Source organism: Rosa rugosa, chromosome 3 (genome assembly GCF_958449725.1).
Source record: "Rosa rugosa chromosome 3, drRosRugo1.1, whole genome shotgun sequence".
Taxonomy (NCBI): Eukaryota; Viridiplantae; Streptophyta; class Magnoliopsida; order Rosales; family Rosaceae; genus Rosa; species Rosa rugosa.
In genome coordinates this window covers 53,792,338-53,811,212 of record NC_084822.1, presented here as the reverse complement: position 1 = coordinate 53,811,212, position 18,875 = coordinate 53,792,338, and the positions used below count along the sequence as shown (strand labels likewise).

Genomic DNA, 18,875 nt, shown 5'->3' with positions numbered 1-18,875 from the left:
CCACTTTCTACTCATGATCTTCTCTCTTCAAGATATTATATATAGTGCTCTCTCTCTCTCTCTCTCTGTTTTCTGTTCATGACAGTAACTTTCATTTGTAATGCAAAAACTTCAATCACAATTCACAATACATATAACTGATCAGCATGTGTTGTTTGATAATGCTAGTTTAAATGAGGATAATCTAAAATATTTTAATCACCGAGTCTTCAATCAATTGGTCAGTTATCACCATCCATCAAAGTAAAGACTAAAGAAAGGTGGTCTACCACCACACAGTTGAGCATTCTCCTGAGACGTAAACATCATAGGAAATCAGAGAAAAGCAATTTGAGCTAGAGTCAAGAATTGAAATGAAAACGAATTATTTGTCGACAGATAGAAAAATAACTCAAATTGAACTCCACTTCTTCTCTACAGATCGACTTACAAATTTGATAGTTTCTCGAGATTTTCTCCTGCAAGGAATTACGGAGAGAAGTGATTGAGTTTTGTTTTAGAGAAAATATAGAACAAAAATCACATGAAAGAAAATAGGAGAAAAAGAAGTGCGGAAACAAAAAATTTTGGGTTTTGGAAGGAAATGAGTTGGCGGGACCAGCAAGGACCCTCCCACCAAATGATTTGAATATGACGCTCGAAAATCGATCTCACCCCACTAGAAAGTGGGATTGTGTGCCACGTGTCGATCTACCAACTACCCTTATTTGGCCAACAAACAAACTAGACGACGACAATTTACCGGAAAACGCCGTCCCTCCAATGATTTTGTTACAAGCAAAGTAACACAAGCTTCGTACGTGTGTATTCAAACCCTAACTGGAACTACACTTCACTGTCTCACTATTTCTCATATCTTTAATTGGGTATCAAAGTATTACGTACTATGAAACATGATAGAAGTTTTCAAAAACAGTATAGAACGCGGGGGGCCGGGGGTGGTGGGGATGGTCGGCGCTGAGAATCATTCTAAACTTCTATCTAGATAGCTAGCTATTTAGGGTCAATTTTCTAAAGATAATTAAAGTCCAGATAGAGAGAATCGATCCATTGATGCATATGAAGCTTTAGATATAGAACACAGAAATGGTGAAATACCAATTAAGGATGAAATTAATAATGAAATAGAGACTACATGTGTGTGTGTGTGTGTGTGTGTGATATTAAAAAGCAAATGCAAGTTGGGATAGTAAAGAGAAAGCACTAGAAATATGATATGCGCCACCAAGCAAAGCTAAGCTAGCGTCAAGTAGCCAAGACCAGTCTTTTTTTTTTTCTCTTTGCGCAAGTCTTTGAAACCAGAAAAGGGCAGGCTCCACCATATATTCAGACCAGGACCCATTAATATATTTCCTCTTATCTTTCTCAGTTCGATCAGAGACGTCTCAGAGTACACAAACACTCTCAGTGCTCTCTGCCAAAAAAATATTAATTCATATTTTTAAGTTTTATGGACAGAAATCGGAATCCCATTGATGGGTGTGCTTCCTAGCTTTAATCATTCTGCTCTCTAGCTTATGCAGCTTTGAGTTTTAAAATAGATTAGCAAACAAAACAAAAGTGAAAGAGAATTAAGGCAAATGGGCAAATTGGGGAAGCAGACAATAGGAGGATACATATATAAAAGATTAGAAGACTTTGTTTAATTAGCATCTTACTTGGGAACTTTTCCCCAGAATCTTTTGCAGATGATGAATATTATTAGTGATATATAAACATTATGCAATCATAAAAATACAGCAGTCATATCGAATTTCTATGATACGAATGTTGAAAACTACAGTCCGAATCAAAATTAACTGTATTTTTAAAGGACAAAGGAATATAGGAATCAATCAGTTGGCTGCTTTAGAAAGAAAAGCACCATTAGTACGACTTTTAATTTACTCAGAAATTCTTTAGACAATTCAATTCACCATAACTGGCTAGCTTTTCCTTTTGAACTTATTCTTTTGCTGTTAAGAGAAAAAGTAAATTCTACAAAGAGAAGCGCGCACATGAATATGCTTTATAAATAAGTTTGTGACAGCTGCATGATCACCAAGTTAATTCCGATGGCATTTCTTTAATTTATTGTACTTTTGAATCTAATATTTGACTAGTTACGATCATATCTACAGAAGATAATAAAAGGAAAAAGACCTTTTCCTGACTTAATAATGATGTTGAGTCCCCTGAAATTTCTTTAAAGGCATTATGTGAAAAACAAAACAAAAAATTGATTTTTTAATCTTTTTTTTCTAGTATCATAAGTAACGGATTAAAAATCGCTAGGAATTAAGCGGTGGTGGGGAGGGGATTAGCACTTTGGAGCTTAGGCGAGACGTGACTTAGGTGGATTCTTATTTTAATTTAATTTTATTATACAACATATAAATATGTGCAATTAAAAAAATTAATAATATATTGATTCAAAACATAATAAAAAAATTAAGCATATAATAGGTATTTACAAATAAAGTGTTTAAATCCGACCCAACTAGACACCGTCCGCACTAATTGAAGGCGGTTCTAAGCGGCCGCCCGTAGAAATTTTTAGAACACTAATCATAAACCTTCAAAATTAAATGATTGTTATATCTTATCATTTCGCAATATTAATGGTAATCTAGCATTAATATTATCATCAACTTTTTGTAGAATCTGCATTTTTGTATCGATTGTAAAAAAAAATCTGTACCCACGACGGATGAGTACTAATCAAAAGTATACAAGACATAAAATATACTAATGAACTATAGCCAGTGACCAGCTAGCTAGCTTGGTAGACTAGCATAAAAACTAATGGTTAACAGTTAGTGCATGTTGGAATAAACTAAGATAAGAAAAAAATTAAAGGTGGGTTCCCATCCACCGTCACCATGGAGGCTTAGCTAGCTTAGGCCTACATCACTCACACTGAGACCGCACACACAAACAGAGAAACCTGATCGAGGAAGAGGACATATATCCTCCATCCATCCCTAACCTGTATATATCTCGGTATCGACCATCTATATATATATACCCACATGCTCCATCTCTCCTCTCCACTAGCTATAAGCAACTCAGAAAGTAGTGTACGTGTGCCTCTCATCTGTTACTGATCGATCAAACAAGAAATAGAGTAATTTCTTTAGAGAAAGTAGTACTTAGTGGTTCCTTCTTCTTCCGATCAGTCCCTGCAATCAGCATCATCGTGGAATCCAGCTAGCTAACTGTGACGTCATTATGGAAGGTCTGCCGCAGGTGGAGGTGTCTGAAATCCACAACAACAACAAGGCGGCCGTCCTTGCCTACCCCGCCGGGGCTGCACAAGTTAATGCACAGTCTTTCCTACAACTCGCCATGTACCCTATTACGCTAAAGGTCGATCTTTACTCTCTCTATCAACTACTATTAGCTAGCATCATCTTGACTTTGATTCTTTCCAGTTTCATATCATCTTTCTTAGCCCAATGAGGAAACATTTGTCTAATTTCACAAAGGCTATGGTTTTTTTTATATTAGTAGAATAATTCGCATGATCTTATGATGGATCGTTCATATACGTACTTGCAGTTTGAGGAGGTGTTTTACAAAGTGAAAATGGAGCACAACGCTGGATTAGTACCGTGGCCGAGTAGTAGTAACAGGTCATCGTCTGAGAAAAGCATACTGAACGGAATATCAGGTGTGGTTTGCCCCGGAGAGATACTAGCCATGCTAGGTCCCTCCGGTAGTGGCAAAACAACTCTTCTCACAGCTCTCGGCGGCCGCCTCCACGGCAAGCTCTCCGGCAAAATCACCTACAACTCCCAGCCATTCTGCGGCTCCATCAAACGGAGAACCGGATTCGTCGCACAGGAGGACGTACTGTACCCTCACCTCACCGTAACCGAGACTCTCGTCTTCACCGCCCTGCTGCGGCTGCCCAACACCCTGACACGCGACGAGAAAGTGCAGCACGTAGAGCAAGTGATCAGCGAGCTCGGGCTGACCCGGTGCCGGAGCAGCATGATCGGGGGCCCCCTGTTTAGGGGAATATCTGGTGGAGAGAAGAAGAGGGTTAGTATTGGACAAGAGATGCTGATTAATCCAAGCTTGCTTTTGCTGGACGAGCCCACCTCGGGTTTGGACTCCACTACGGCTCAAAGAATTTTGACCACAGTGAAGAGGCTTGCAGGTGGGGGTCGGACCGTCGTCACCACAATCCATCAGCCCTCGAGCCGCCTCTACCACATGTTTGATAAACTGGTCTTGCTTTCCGAGGGCTACCCCATTTACTATGGCCCTGCTTCTGCTGCCCTCGAGTATTTTTCCTCTATTGGTTTCTCCACGTCCTTGCCTTATGTCAATCCAGCTGATCTCTTGCTCGATCTTGCTAACGGTACGTACCTAATTAAGAAAGTTTATTATGGATGTGAAATTAATGGCGAAAGAATCTAGGTTGCGTAAAATATGTGTAATATGCATTTTAGGTTTGGCTCTTGACTTTTGTGATTAAAATTTAAATACTAAATGATGAGATAAAATTAAGAAATTAAAATAAATCACTTAAGCACGTGTTAAACACGACTTCACTAAATACATTATTAGACATGATTATGTTATATATTCTAGCTCAATAATTCGTCGATAATTATTAGGCTTATACCTGATTAATTAGAGCATTGAACTATTTGATTATCTAAGATTATGTACGTACGTATAAAGGAATCGCCCCTGATTCGAAACCTGCCTCCGATCATCAACAACGTGAGAACATGGAACAGGATCAAAAGATGGTGAGAAAAGATCTCGTTTCGGCCTACGACAAAAACATTTACACAAGATTGAAAGCTGAGCTCTGTGGTGGTGGTTTGGAGGTCAACAATGTCTTCAATAATTACATCAAAGAAGCTGCTTCTTCAAGTAAATTAATATTTAAGCACATCCTCTCAACAATGCATCAATTTGTTCTAATTTTCGCTAAGTAGTTAGCTTGACAATCATGTGCAGGACACGATCAACATCATGAAAATTTTTGGTGTACAAGCTGGTGGCACCAGTTCAAGGTACTACTCCAGAGGGGACTAAGGGAACGAAGGTACGAAGCATTCAACAGGCTAAGAATTTTCCAAGTCCTAAGCGTCGCCACGCTCGGTGGACTCCTCTGGTGGCACACCCCTTCTTCCCATATCGAAGATCGAATTGCCTTGCTCTTCTTCTTCTCCGTCTTCTGGGGATTCTACCCCCTCTACAATGCAGTCTTTACATTCCCCCAAGAAAGAAGAATGCTAATAAAAGAAAGATCTTCCGGAATGTACCGCCTCTCGTCATATTTTCTGGCCAGAACAGTGGGTGATCTACCACTCGAGCTTGCACTCCCCACCGCATTTGTGCTGATAATCTACTGGATGGGTGGACTCAAACCCGACCCGTTCACCTTCATCCTTTCTCTTCTCGTTGTTCTCTACAACGTCCTCGTCTCCCAGAGCCTCGGGTTGGCTATCGGCGCCATTCTCATGGACATAAAGCAAGCCACCACTTTGGCTTCGGTTACAACACTTGTTTTCCTCATCGCCGGAGGCTACTACATTCAACAGATTCCTCCGTTCATAGTGTGGCTAAAGTACTTGAGCTATAGCTTCTACTGCTACAAGCTTCTTCTCGGGGTTCAATACCGGGAAGACGATTACTACGAGTGCTCGAAAGGTGTCTTGTGCCGAGTTGGAGACTTGCCTGCCGTCAAGTCAATGGGAGATCTTAACAACTTGTGGATAGAGGTCTCCATTCTCGCCCTGATGTTACTAGGTTACCGACTTATTGCTTATCTCGCTTTGCATCGAGTTCGCTAGCTACCTAGTTAAAAGATTTTGCACTTCAAATCATCTCTGGAGATCGCGACAGTCTGAAGAGTTTTATCCTACCTTCTTAAACTGATCATCGTCTCTACATTGGCGGCTCAATGACTAATAATTCATTAATAAGATCTAGTTGATTAATTAGCTAGTTAGCAGAAAATAATGTACGTGGTGTAATGGTAATCAAATTTTTGAGCCATTATATATATATATATATATATATATATTCCTTGTGACCTATTATCAGAGCTGGATATATGATTGTGGCTTTATATAGATTAGGTACTACTGAATTGAAGGTTCCAATCTTAAACCTATTTACTATAAGAGGAAAGAACATATGCTCTTCTTAATATCTGCATCATATATGAAGAAAAAATATATATTAATGACCGCACCCTTTTGTTCTTTGGCGATGAACAATGACAGCAAGTTTTTCTTTGAATTAATGCTGAAAAGATTTATGAAACAAAGAGGGAAAAAGGAGGGTTGGTAAGATTGACAAGGCCAAGTTCAAGCCCCAATAATCTTAAAAGTTCTTATTGGTAAGTAATCGAGTTAACTCTTGTGTGGCCACCATCAAGAAACACAGTAGGGCTCATGGGTCCATCAGTACGCTGACGAGTAAAAGAGAGCAATAGAACCATCAGTGGATGCCTGTAGGTTCTTCAAGGTGGAAAACCTTGGGACTAACGAAGTCTGTCCACTCTCGTTAATCTTGATGCGGGAAGTGTGAACACGATAGCAAGAGGCTTCGTCAAGCGTTGAAAACCATATGAGATGAACTAGAATCCACTAGTAATTACGGACACATCCGTACGAAACATAGAGAAACTTCTCTAATATTTGGGTTTTTTTATATTTTTTTATTATTGATAATTTCCATGAAAATTACAATCTAATAAGTGCCTTATATAGGGCACATAGCATAAACCTAATACAACTAAAAACCAGAAAGAACAATTTATTATAGACTAAAACTAGGAAACCTAATTAAACCTCATTAAAGAAAAATCAGAAATAAAATCCTACATACTAAAGAATATTACGCAAATATGTATTTGGAATCCCAACCAAGATTTTGCTCGAGAATCCCGATATATCCAAAAGAGTAATTTATGATTAATTTCATCATTAAGAAGCTATTTGAATACTAATTTCCAACATTCAAATCATTCTTCTTAATGTGAATACGTTTCTTTCTTTTCGAGATTCTTTGTTGAAATTGGCTAATATCTCGTCCTACATCAATCTCCTCCACTTGAAAAGAACTCGACCTCGAGTTCCTCTTGAATAAAGCTCGATCATTAGTAGGAATAAAACATGATAAGCCATCAACTTCAATATTCTCGAATTTAAAGGTATCACCATGAATCAAATACCATAGACAAGTTTAGAATAAGCATCTTGAAACTTGAATTCCTCCACTTGAAAAGGAATGGGCATTGACTTCTCCTTGGGTTGAACTTGAACACAATTAGGCATGCATGATGAATGAATCAGCTTCCTTGTCTTTAATGAGTTTCTCTTCAATCTTCAAAGTGGCTTCTTCATGTTTCTTTTCATATACCTCAAGATGGTCATTCTTGATGTTCTTCCTTCCAGGCTTGATTTTAATTTTGTGCAACTCCCACATAAATAAATATGTGTTGTCTTTGCAATAACCACCATTGACGCTTTCATGCCATGGTCTTCCAAAAAGCACATAAGTGTCGTCCATGTCAATCACATGACAAGTAATCTCTTTATAAAATTTTCCCGTAGAGATAGAAACTTTACAAACTTCTGTTACTTGTGCATATTCATCCTTCCCAAATGAGATCCAGTATGGATCACCCAGCTTCACTGTCGGTAATTGAAAATAATCCACAACTTTGTTTGCTACAAAGTTCTCTCGTAGACTACTGTCAATTATTACCGAGCATACCTTGTCTTTGATGATACATGTTGTTCGGAAGTCGTTGTAATCCGGCGTTGTGAATATCCAAAGAGCTCTGATACCAAATGATGCGGGAAGTGTGAACACGATAGCAAGAGGCTCCGTCAAGCATCGAAAGGCAAATGAGATGAACTAAAATCCACTAGCAATTACGGACACAACCATAAGAAACACAGAGAAACTTCTCTAATATTTGGTTTTGTTTTTTATTGATAATTTCCATGAAAATTACAATCTAATATAAGCACACAACATAAACCTAATACAACTAGAAAACAAAAAGAACAATTTATTATAGACTAAAACTAGGAAACCTAATTAAACCTCATTAAATAAAAATCAGAAATAGAATCTTAGATACTAAAGAATTTTACGCAAATACAACTACGATTTTGCTCGAGAATCCCGATATATCCAAAAGAGTAATTTATGATTAATTTCATCATTAAAAAACCTATTTGAATACCAATTTCCAATATTCAAATCATTCTTCTTAATGTGTAGACGTTTCTTTCTTTTCGATATTCTTTGTTGAAATTGGCTAATATCTCGTCCTACATCAGTCTCCTCCACTTGAAAAGAACTCACCTCGAGTTCCTCTTGAATAAAGCTCGATCATTAGTCGGAATAAAACATGATAAGCCATCAATTTCAATATTCTCGAATTTAAAAGGTATCATCATGAATCTAATACCGTAGACAAGTTTAGAATAAGCATCTTGAAACTTGAACTCCTCGACTTGAAAAGGAATGGGCATTGACTTCTCCTTGGGTTGATCATGAACACAATTAGGCATGCATGACATGGATATTGATGTGATAAATGAATCAGCTTCCTTGTCTTTAATGAGTTTCTCTTCAATGTTCAAAGTGGCTTCTTCAAAGTGGAACTCTTTCGTCCGACCACTTATCGGTCGCGCACCATTCACATTCGACTCCTGTTCTCATCGCGGACCTTTCCTTGGGGTCAATTCATCCAAAATCCAAACAAGGAATGAGAATCGAAGCCAAGAGACTCTCGGTACTTCCGTTAGTGTTTTTGTATTTTCTGGCGACTTCGATCACCATTGGAGATGCGTGAGGTATGGAAAATGATCGTCTCGTCTCGTCGAGCTCTAAACTAGATGTAATTAGTTTTTTTATTTTGATTGAGTTTTGATCAATTGGTGTTTTGGGGTGTTGGCGGATTTTGTCTAAGTCACTATTCATCACACACTGCTCTTCTCTGTACTAAACAACAAGCGAAGCACGCACTACCTCCTCCACGCTGGAGATCGGTTGCTTTGGGTCACGAAGTCGCTGGTCTCATTTTTGCCCGTAGAAGCAAGATTTTGCAGAATTAGGCTGAAGTGGTGACCTAGCCTAGATGGAGATTGGACTCTTTTTTTCGATATTAATGAAGCTTCATTAATAATTACCAATGGGAGTAAACCCAATGGAAGGTGCCCAAAACAAGGCTCAAGTACAAATAAACCCAATAAGGAAAATTACAACTCAACCATAATCCACATGGATAGGGCAAAAGAGTGTAACCCTAAAAATTAAATAAAACATCAACTCCTACAATACTAACACAGCCGCCGCCCCAAACTCTTCCGAACAGCTGCCGCTAGAAGCCAAGAGGATGTGAGAAGTGCTAAATCGACGTGATGAGTACCGAATAACCGTTGCCAGAACAATCCTAAAAAGCAGATCCAGTCAAAATCAAAGTTAAAGGGGATGAGAGAAATGAACCAATACCACACATTGACTCTCTCTTCTCCACCAGAGAGACTCAAACCGGGAAGGGAACAAAGCCACTGAAATGAGACAGAAGCCAATAGCAAAGAAAAAATCCGGACTCTTCTTCACTGCTAAACTTGCTCTTACATCCGGACGTTTAGTTAAAAAAACAAATAGGGAAAGCAAAAAAATATATATAGAAAAAAACTTAGGCATGGCAACAAAAAAGACAAAGACTCAGATTCGTCATTAAGGTGGTTCAAACTTAAAGTAGGGCTTGAAACAACACATGGGAGAAGGAGGAGGAGGAGGGGGAGGAGGGCCACATGGTGTGTGGATCCATGGAAGTTCATTGAGGTTGGGTGGGGGCCCATGCAAAAGAGAAAGGACATGTCACTTCCTACTTTTGCATAGTGGAAAACCCACTCCATAATATGTTATCTTAGCAAATACATTGAGAGAGAGAGAGAGACAAGAAATCTATGCACTTTCTTCTCTCCTCCTTTGTATATTTAAAAATAAATAACCTATAACTTCGAAGGATGATGATATAAAAGGATAAGAATAGCATGATCAAGTCAAAACAACTAAGGACTAATTTAAAGAGTGAAATAATCGTGGAAGCAAAATTGATTAAGGAGTGAAATAATACATCAAACGAATTGAAGAGTGAAGACAATCGCATACGCATTCAACTTCTCTTAAGCAGTCTAATTCTAATGTTACGATCACAATGCTTAAAAGAGGAACTGCCAACTAGACAAAAAGCTTTCACCACCCCAATGGCAGAAGCAAAATAAGTAAATACATAAACTTAATTTCTTTTTGGTTGACAAGATTTATATAAGAAAACAGCATTTTTTTTTTTTTTTTTGAAGAGTAAGAAAACAGCATATTAGACCAACAGAAAACAAAGAGAAAAAAATTTGGTGATGGATAATGAAAACCCAAATCCAAAGCCCAATCTGCCTGCCGATTAGAGAGAACGACAAGTCGTATCTGCTTGTTTCTTCAGGACTATAAATAAGAGGGAAAGGGGAGGGGAGCACGGTCGTTTGCGTCTTCCTTTAGGGTTTTGCAGAGCGAGAGAAAGAGAAGAGAAGAGTCATGAGCAGAAGCTTGGGAATTCCGGTGAAGCTTCTTCACGAGGCGTCAGGGCACATCGTGACGGTGGAGCTCAAAAGTGGCGAGCTTTACAGAGGAAGCATGGTCGAGTGTGAGGACAACTGGAACTGTCAGCTTGAGAGCATCACCTACACCGCCAAGGTACCACCGCTTTTCATCTTTCTTTTCTCTTTACTTCGATTCTTGTTAGGGTTAGGTTTTCTTAGAACTGCGTTCTCCGCTGTCTGTCTAAAACCCCTAAATCTGAATCTGAAACCCAAATCAAATGTATGCTAGTACCCTTTTAGTGGAAGATTTGTAATTGCCCTATTGTGAATTGAGGAAATCCAACGACTTTTAAGGTTGAAATTGGCTTAATGATGGGGTTTCGGGTCTAGTATTGTTACTGTATGGACTGCATTAAGTGACGAGGGAGGGGTTCTGTTTTTGAAGCTTGAGTTCTTCACTTAGAGAGACTAGTTGCTAATATAAGTATGCTTGTCTGCAGGATGGGAAAGTTTCACAACTTGAGCATGTCTTCATTCGAGGGAGCAAAGTGAGGTATATATACATCCTACATTTTTTTTTTTTTCGACAGATTCAATATGGTTTAAGTATTGTGTTGCTACTCCGAATTGACTGTTACTCTGACACTGATGTGAATTTTTGATAGGTTTATGGTCATTCCAGACATGCTGAAGAATGCTCCAATGTTTAAACGTCTAGATGCTAGAATCAAGGTGTCTTTCCATTTCGAATGATGATAGAAATCTCCTTGATATGAATGTGTTAAAAGTTTTTTATGTCTGACATTTTGTTTTTAATCTTGAAGGGTAAGGGTGCTTCACTTGGAGTTGGCCGAGGTAGAGCTGTTGCAATGCGGGCCAAAGTAAGTGTTCTTATCTCTACTAAATCTTCCTTTTTTAAGAGGTTACATTGAAAGCATAAGGATCTTGGATCTGTCATTCTCTAGTATTGTAGTTTTAACTTTATTATTGCTGTTGCCCATGTGGACTTTTCTATGTGAAGCATGGAGACAATATTTGCATCGTTTGAAATACCAGAGTTTCATAGTTTTGTTTGCTTGACACAATAGTACGGGACTTGGCTTGACTAAAGATACTTGTTTTGCAGGCTCAAGCTGCTGGTCGTGGAACAGCTGGTAGAGGAGTTGTGCCACCGGTACGGAGGTAATCAACCCTCTCTGCAACTCCTTTGCAGAGTCACTTCAATATGCCTATAATTGGTGTAAAAGAATAGGCTTCTTTGTTTGGAGAGTGAGAAGAAATCTGAGAACAAATTGTATGGTCCACAGGCTGGTCTCTTTCTGTATGCATGTTTTGGATGCCAAATCTTCTTTCGACTCTTACTGTACTATGTAGTTTCTATTGTTAATGTTAAAGTAATAGCGGATGTTTTATTGGTGTCTATAGTTCTTGATCTTGCTTTTTATGGTTGTTTATTTTGCTGTGTCCTATACGAGCTTTCTTTGTTCATCATTATTGGGCTCTAAAGTCTTTCGGCTCTCAACCTTATATATGAAACAACTTGATCTTCAGGAGGGTGTCCAGAGATTAGTAGTAAACCATATCCATTTTCTTTCAGAAGAATTCACCCTATTGTTCATGGGTATGTATAGGATATGTATTTTCTGTTGCCAAAATTTCATTTTTGAATTCAAAATTGATATCAAAGGTGCATTAGCAAGTAGCAACATTTCTGTTATCAGCCTTGGAACATGTTGTTTGGTGGCCTGCTGTTGGGACACCCATAGGACTATGCGAGTTGTCAATAGTCATCAGTGTTCTGATCATCAAATTATGGCAATGCTAAACTTATGTTTTGGATATAATGGGAATCAAAAGAAAATCTCATGGTATGGTGAACAACTGAAGTTCCATTGATTTATTGGAACAGTTTTAACTATTACACGTATACATGTACAGATATTATTTGGACAAATGGGAATGAAGGTTCCCATCAGATTCGTAAGATGTTATAGATTAGTGGAAGTAGCCATAGAGTTCTAAAAAGCAAATGCAGAAATTCCAAGGGTTTGAAGCATCCATTGTAGGTCCAGTCAGAACAACCCTAAAGAATCTGAACGGAAGTAGAGCATTTGGTCCTGTAACTGGCCATGATGCGAACTGCCCCGGCTTGCATATAGTTTGGTCATTCTCGTGTACTCTCAGATTTGTCCACGTCTTCCCATCCAGAGATCCCTGGAATACATGGAAGTTCACTTGTTACTCTATCCTCCATAAGAACCGCCAAAAGCAACAGATGACAACAAAGTAAAATAAAAAATATGGCTTTATAAGGAGCACATTAAGGTGAGCTTTACCTGGAAATTCCAATATCTCATGTGTGCTCTGGAGCCATCATGTCTCAAGGTGTAGTAGTTGCAAATCAGCTGTATAAACCAACATTCATGCATCAGAATTTTGATTGAAACATGATTAACCTCCAACAAGAAACAATTACATCAGACAGGAAGGTAATCCTAATGATACTATGTTAAGCAGATTAATTTCACTGTCAACTCTTCGGAGTGACTCCACAGGAGTGGAACACTGTCATTTATCATATAATTTGATAATGCTTCTCTGATCGACAATAGCTTCTCTCTTTTTTCTTTTGTTATAACTTATATCTAATGTGGATGAATATGATGCAGATTAAAGAACTAAAGACAGAAATACCTGATGATCTGCACCAATGTCGACCATCCACCAGGTGTTATTCCGCCCATCTTCAATCTGTGGCCCAGCGAAGGATGTTCCCTGATGTGGCCAATGTTAAGTTACTAGTAGAGAAGCTCACAGCTATACCTTATATAACATTTCAATTGCCATACCTGGTAAGATCTTGAGACCAAAACCTTGGGATCAGTGAACCTAGAAGGGGGACTGCTAGCTGTAATTGTAATTCTCTGAAACATGCAAATTTATAAAGGATGAGCAGCATTAAAAGTCATTAATACTATGGAGAGCTATGCAAAGAAACAAGAAGCTGAAGAGAATTTAGAAATTTACCTTCGCCAGAACAGGATTAACCCACTGATGTTTTCCATATGATGTACCTGCAAAGTACAGGACTCCATTGCTGTCCCCATCACATATGTACTGGAGCTCCTTATAACTAGATCGCCTATGTTGGATTCTCAGGCTACAAAATATAATTTTGTTAATCAACTATATAAACAAGTGCTCAAAATTCACATTAACCAAGAATTCCTTTCAAATACATCAGGAATGGGAGTAAAGGGTTTGCAAAGATTAAACCATGCCAGAGTGCAATAAGCTATTCCAATAAATCCATTTGAGGATGTACCTAAAGAACATGAAAAATTTCTAATCATAATGATTAGGACTTGGGTCAGCTTAAGCATTAGCGGTGGCTATACCTATTGATTCCACCTGAGTCTTCTACCTCTACCTTCACTAGAATATAAAATATACAGAAATTGAGTAAAAAGCAGATTTCTATATCAGTTGCACGGTTCCACCTTCAAAAGTTCAAATCTTTGATTATTAAAATATAGGAAGAAGGAAAATATATAAATAGGAATAACACTTCAATTGTTGACTGCCTTATGTGCAAAGTTTTATATGTCCAAACTTTTGATTAAAAATCCTTACTCAATTAGGTAGAAGATTGGTTTTTCTGTATCCTCTCCTTTTCTCAGCAACCGAATAATCAATCTAGTTTGCGGGAATCCACTTATAGCAAACATCAGAAACTTGAACATGAAAAACAATGCTCACTTGTGCTCGTTTTCCGGTCTTGTCAATCCATGCTCGATATAATTGATGGCCTCCTTGACCTGTGATAGCAGGACGAGAAGATAATTATTAGAAAAACAAGTGAGAGTTGAGCTTCATTTATGCCGAAAAATTGTGTGAAATTAATGATCAACTCACAAGGTTATTAAACATAGACATATGCCTGCTAATGTTGTTCTTCTGTAACTGCAAGATCATTATGAAAAATGTTTGTTAGACACAAAATTTCATTTCTTAAGTAGATGTATTCGCACATTAATTAAGAGTTTCTGATGCATCTCTATATCCAAAGTCTACGTATACCTTCTCAAGCAAGGACAAAGGCAGCAGCACAAATCGAACAAGTGGTAGAAGGTCATTTACTGTCTGCAGCCTATCCCCAAAAAGAGCTTCTGCGGTTGAATATGTCATCATCTCATCCACCACCTCCCAACCACACACTTCCTTTGCTTTCGCACCCCACATTAAGATTGCATTGAGAACCTTCTCTTCAGATGTTACAGTCAAATCTGGATGCTGCAATAGCATACCTACTTTAAGAGAATACTTAATTTGAAAATGCAGAAGTACCAACTTCTAAATTTTCCCTCCAACTCCATCATAGGATCTTTTAAGCAGTTGAAGTGACAACTAGTTTTCGTCAATTATACAAAGGTATCAAACCAACCCTCATTTAGTTAAAGCTCAGTACATAGTAAAATAATAGTAGTTAAATAGCCAACAAGCACAACGTGAACCTCATTTTCCTCTCACAAAGCTGGCTAAACATACGACTTCCATAGGGCATTATATTATTATGGCGGTTGTAAGATATGTGACCTCTCATATACTGACCCTTTTGTATACATGATGTGATACAGTTATCTTGACTTTTAAGATGTCCCTCAGTGTTAAAACAGGTGACTTGAATGGTGAGAGCTTACCTGAATGATATTTCTAAAGGTTGCATCATCTAACAAAACGAAGTCAATGCTTGCAGTTGTGCAATAGTCAAAGTGCATAGAAAAGTTCGTCTCACAAGTTTCTTCAATAAGTTGACATGAGGGAATTGATGAAATCACTTGAAGCATCAGACAGACCGAGTCCTGCAACAGAAGTCAACAGTCAGCTTCAAATGAAATCGTCCAATTACTTGCCAAAAAGTCTGCTTCCTCGTCCATTAAACTTGTGGTTAATAGAAAAACTCTTGTTGAATGAACTTCTTCGACTAGAACTCCATCCCTGCATATAATGTGCACATGGAGAATATCAATATCTCTATAATTCATTATCATTAAAGGGATCTCTTCTTTTGTTTTCAGAAGTCCGAAACCGCAAGTCACTTCTCCGTTCTTTTATTCTAATCATGCAAGTTGCATACTGTAAAAAATGACAAAACACAGGCATCGTTTGAAATAATATACATGGATTAAACTTTGCTGCAAGATAAGGGATACCAAACTACCTCTGATAGGCATTCTAAAAGCATTTTGCAGCATTCCTGATGAAGAAGAGTGACTCCAAATTGATCAGCCAACAGAAAAAGTTGGAGTAACAAGGCACCAGAATCCATGGTAGCTTCTAAATTGAGTTCCCCACTATACATGAACTCAAGCAAAGCTTGAAACGCTTCTGGTGATATGTCTCTCAAAAGAACCTCTGAGGAAATTGTTTCACACATTCCATTTGTGAACATCTGCACAATGCAACATCTTTCTCTTATTTTCATTCTAATGGGAGTTGAGAAAACAAAAAAGCAGGAACAGAAATAAACCCCAAGTGCCTTTGTGACAGACATAAGGGCACATAGGACAGGAGGATATTTATGAAACAAACAAAAAAGTGCATATGCTAACCTTTGCAAATGGGAGACTCCATAAACTGAGAATAATTTTATGCGACTGGGCAATAAGGCCATGACCTTCAATATAGATGTTAACATCACTGTACTTGTTAGTTGAATGCAATTGCCTAAGCCTCAGGACATTGATGGGAACTCCAAACGGGAAGGCTGTCCAACACTGTGGCCTACTGCATGGGTATGATAATTCTACACATTTGCCCGAGTCAAACAGCTTTTTATTTAGCTTGAATCTTTCCATGGACTCCTCGCATTGCTTCACTAATGAAATCACTTCGAATTGTAAACCTAGAGCTCTCAAGGAACTAAGCTGCGATTCTGAAATCTATATCAGACAGCACGAAGAATAACATATTTAGCATTACTAGTCTGTCGTCAAATAGTAAAAGTGATGATTTTGGCATACAAACAAACCCATATGATGAGCATTTATAGCAAGAATTACACATATTTTTACTGTATTGATATGTTCATGCAAATTGCTCTATACTTTTGAGATCTCAATGGTATTTCTTTCCCTATAAGAGCATACACAAGTATCTGAGATAAGAAGATGGTATATACCTGGGTTCGACCTGTGTAAATATATTCAAGTAGAGCATGGAGAACGGGGTAAGTTATCCCCTTTAGGTGGAGAACGTCTTCTGATGATATAGGGAAATTCCCAGATGCTGCCAAAATAGGCTTGTGAGCTGGTACATGCCTTTCTTCTGGACCAACAACGAAAAGAACATCAGATAGTTCCCAGCTCTCAAGAAAATTTTCAAGCCCCCCGGTTCGTTCATCCTCCAACTCCTCTTCGCCAGCTTCCTCATGCATGTACTCCTTGCAATCCAAATTCTTCCACAAGGATATATGGTTGTGAGTTAAAGGTAATACACTGACATTCCTATACCCAACATGTTTATCCCAACTACTAAGGCCAACATAACGAACACTACAATTCGGATTCGAATCTAGCCACTGAAAGACAAGATTCTGAAAAGGGTACCTTCCCTTGCCAATACTGATCAAACCATCACAGATACTGATCCAATAGCTCTGAAATGCAGAGGAAGAACAGAGACCAACACCCTCCACATCCACCACAGTTTTCCCATCCACCTCAATTTTCAACCGCCTATTCCTATGACTACCCAAAATGACAGTGTAGTGAGGACAATTATCTTTCTTGTAATGATAGTGCTGACTTCCCACGTTCTCCCGGAACACCAGCGTGACATCATTGTGAGCAAACGCTTCAAAAGCCACGCAGCCCCTCCCAGCTTCCCGGAACTTCAAATCATTTCGCCAAGCGCACTCGAAAGGCGCCACCGTAAGGAACTTCTTCTCCATCGTCTCTCCTTAATAATTGAACACCTTGCCCTTGCCGCCCGCCTATATCTACAAACTAGAAACTAGAAACGACAAAACTCATCAAACGACAAAACACAGGCTACTCAAACTCTTATCGAAATCAGTGAAACCAAAGATGCAAACTTTTGAATGCAATCAATGACAGACAGACAGTAGTTCAAAAAAGTAGCCAGAAATTGCTACAAGACGACGACGACGACCCTCAACTTGGAAACAAATATCTGAAGCCACTAATCACAGGTCGCTGTCCACATTCTTATCCAACTTCACCATCAATACAACAAAATATCTATAATCTAGAAAAGCAACAAACAAAAAATCCCAAAAAACGCCATGGCGGATAACAACAAACAAATCAATATCGTCGGATAAGCTGCAAATCAAATTCCGGATAATACCGCACTCACCGATAATGGAAAGTTTTCGACTTTCGTGCCACCTGTTTCATGGGTCCATATCGGTTGGGGAATTGAGCCTGACCACAAGAACACAGATATTTAAACAAGTGGGAAGGCAAAGACATTTGATCGGTGAACTGAGCCTTCAAGAACTTTGATGCCCATTAAAAAATGGGTTGTAAATTGTGGTATATATCCACAAGTACATATATTACTACTTTGGGCCTTTGGGGACTGGGGTTAATGAAATTTACTAAAATTATAACAAAAATAAAATTGACAGAAGATCAATTTTAGTGGGAAGGGGTCCACGCTCATCAGTAGAGGAATATTATAGTGGAAAAAGAAATTGTACTAATTTTTCTTTTAATGATGGAATGTAATTCATTTAAGGCTAGTTTGAGATTGCTGTGACTTTAAAAAAAAAACGTCTTATGCTGTGTTGTGAGAGTAATCAGCTGTGAATTAAAACAGTTTCGTGTTTTGTAAATAATATTTTTAAAAGTGTCGTCAGTACATAAAACAACTGCAGAGCGTGTTTTGATCTACATCAGCTTCTAAAAGCAACCTCTGGGCTGCTTCTAAAATCTGTTGCCAGTGACCTATAACTTTCAATTAAAGCTGCTTTTTATTTATTTACCAAACACAATAAAATCTAAAATTTTGAACAAAAGCTGATTTTTTTAAAAGCGAAACAATTCCATACCTTAGCATTTTCATTTGTGGTGTTTTGAAGGATTCAAGACTTGAGATTAGAAAATGGTTTGAGAGAATTAATTGTTAACGATTTTCCAATAATGCCAAATCGAATTAAATATGGAAGATTAAAATTGAATGAGTGGAGACCAGATTTTATGAGGGGCTAAACAAGTAAATTTTCAATTCCATTGAATGAAGGAATTGAAATACTATACCCTAGATAGTATT

The 18,875-nt window shown here is 38.2% G+C and overlaps 3 protein-coding genes across 4 annotated transcripts; 2 read left to right on the top strand and 1 right to left on the bottom strand.

Moving 5' to 3' along the window:
* Window positions 1-2,885: 2,885 nt before the first annotated feature.
* Window positions 2,886-6,098, top strand: LOC133738867 (ABC transporter G family member 14). 2 transcript variants are annotated; one of them, XM_062166538.1, is made up of 4 exons: window positions 2,886-3,348; window positions 3,541-4,348; window positions 4,654-4,872; window positions 4,960-6,098. In XM_062166538.1, exons 1-4 carry the CDS (start codon window positions 3,211-3,213, stop codon window positions 5,796-5,798), a joined length of 2,004 nt encoding a protein of 667 aa, XP_062022522.1. In that variant the 5' UTR covers window positions 2,886-3,210; the 3' UTR covers window positions 5,799-6,098. The 2 variants fall into 2 exon arrangements, with proteins under 2 accessions (XP_062022522.1, XP_062022523.1); XM_062166539.1 differs by having other exon boundaries at window positions 2,889-3,348; window positions 4,675-4,872.
* Window positions 6,099-10,508: 4,410 nt separating this feature from the next.
* LOC133740967 (small nuclear ribonucleoprotein SmD3b) lies at window positions 10,509-11,997 on the top strand. Its single transcript, XM_062168905.1, has 5 exons — window positions 10,509-10,731; window positions 11,078-11,130; window positions 11,243-11,309; window positions 11,402-11,458; window positions 11,704-11,997. The coding sequence occupies exons 1-5, from the start codon at window positions 10,573-10,575 to the stop codon at window positions 11,761-11,763; spliced, it is 396 nt and encodes a 131-aa protein (XP_062024889.1). The 5' UTR covers window positions 10,509-10,572; the 3' UTR covers window positions 11,764-11,997.
* A 451-nt stretch (window positions 11,998-12,448) lies between these two features.
* On the bottom strand, window positions 12,449-18,095 carry LOC133740966 (BTB/POZ domain-containing protein At2g30600). The gene is made up of 13 exons (XM_062168904.1): window positions 17,958-18,095; window positions 16,759-17,584; window positions 16,190-16,519; window positions 15,799-16,029; window positions 15,278-15,439; window positions 14,658-14,870; window positions 14,493-14,540; window positions 14,337-14,395; window positions 13,605-13,737; window positions 13,427-13,501; window positions 13,272-13,352; window positions 12,914-12,982; window positions 12,449-12,791 (listed from the first exon to the last, which is right to left on the bottom strand). The coding sequence occupies exons 2-13, from the start codon at window positions 17,527-17,529 to the stop codon at window positions 12,573-12,575; spliced, it is 2,391 nt and encodes a 796-aa protein (XP_062024888.1). The 5' UTR covers window positions 17,530-17,584; window positions 17,958-18,095; the 3' UTR covers window positions 12,449-12,572.
* Between the last annotated feature and the right edge of the window lie 780 nt (window positions 18,096-18,875).

Coding starts and splice junctions, on each gene's coding strand:
- LOC133740967 (XM_062168905.1), top strand. CDS start 10,573: ATGAGCAGAAGCTTGGGAATTCCGGTGAAGCTTCTTCACGAGGCGTCA. Junction 10,732..11,077: donor GCATCACCTACACCGCCAAG/GTACCACCGCTT, acceptor GCTTGTCTGCAG/GATGGGAAAGTTTCACAACT. Junction 11,131..11,242: donor ATTCGAGGGAGCAAAGTGAG/GTATATATACAT, acceptor AATTTTTGATAG/GTTTATGGTCATTCCAGACA.
- LOC133740966 (XM_062168904.1), bottom strand. CDS start 17,529: ATGGAGAAGAAGTTCCTTACGGTGGCGCCTTTCGAGTGCGCTTGGCGA. Junction 16,520..16,758: donor TTTACACAGGTCGAACCCAG/GTATATACCATC, acceptor TGTCTGATATAG/ATTTCAGAATCGCAGCTTAG. Junction 12,792..12,913: donor TGAGATATTGGAATTTCCAG/GTAAAGCTCACC, acceptor CATGTATTCCAG/GGATCTCTGGATGGGAAGAC.
- LOC133738867 (XM_062166538.1), top strand. CDS start 3,211: ATGGAAGGTCTGCCGCAGGTGGAGGTGTCTGAAATCCACAACAACAAC. Junction 4,349..4,653: donor CTTGCTCGATCTTGCTAACG/GTACGTACCTAA, acceptor TGATTATCTAAG/ATTATGTACGTACGTATAAA. Junction 4,873..4,959: donor CAAAGAAGCTGCTTCTTCAA/GTAAATTAATAT, acceptor AATCATGTGCAG/GACACGATCAACATCATGAA.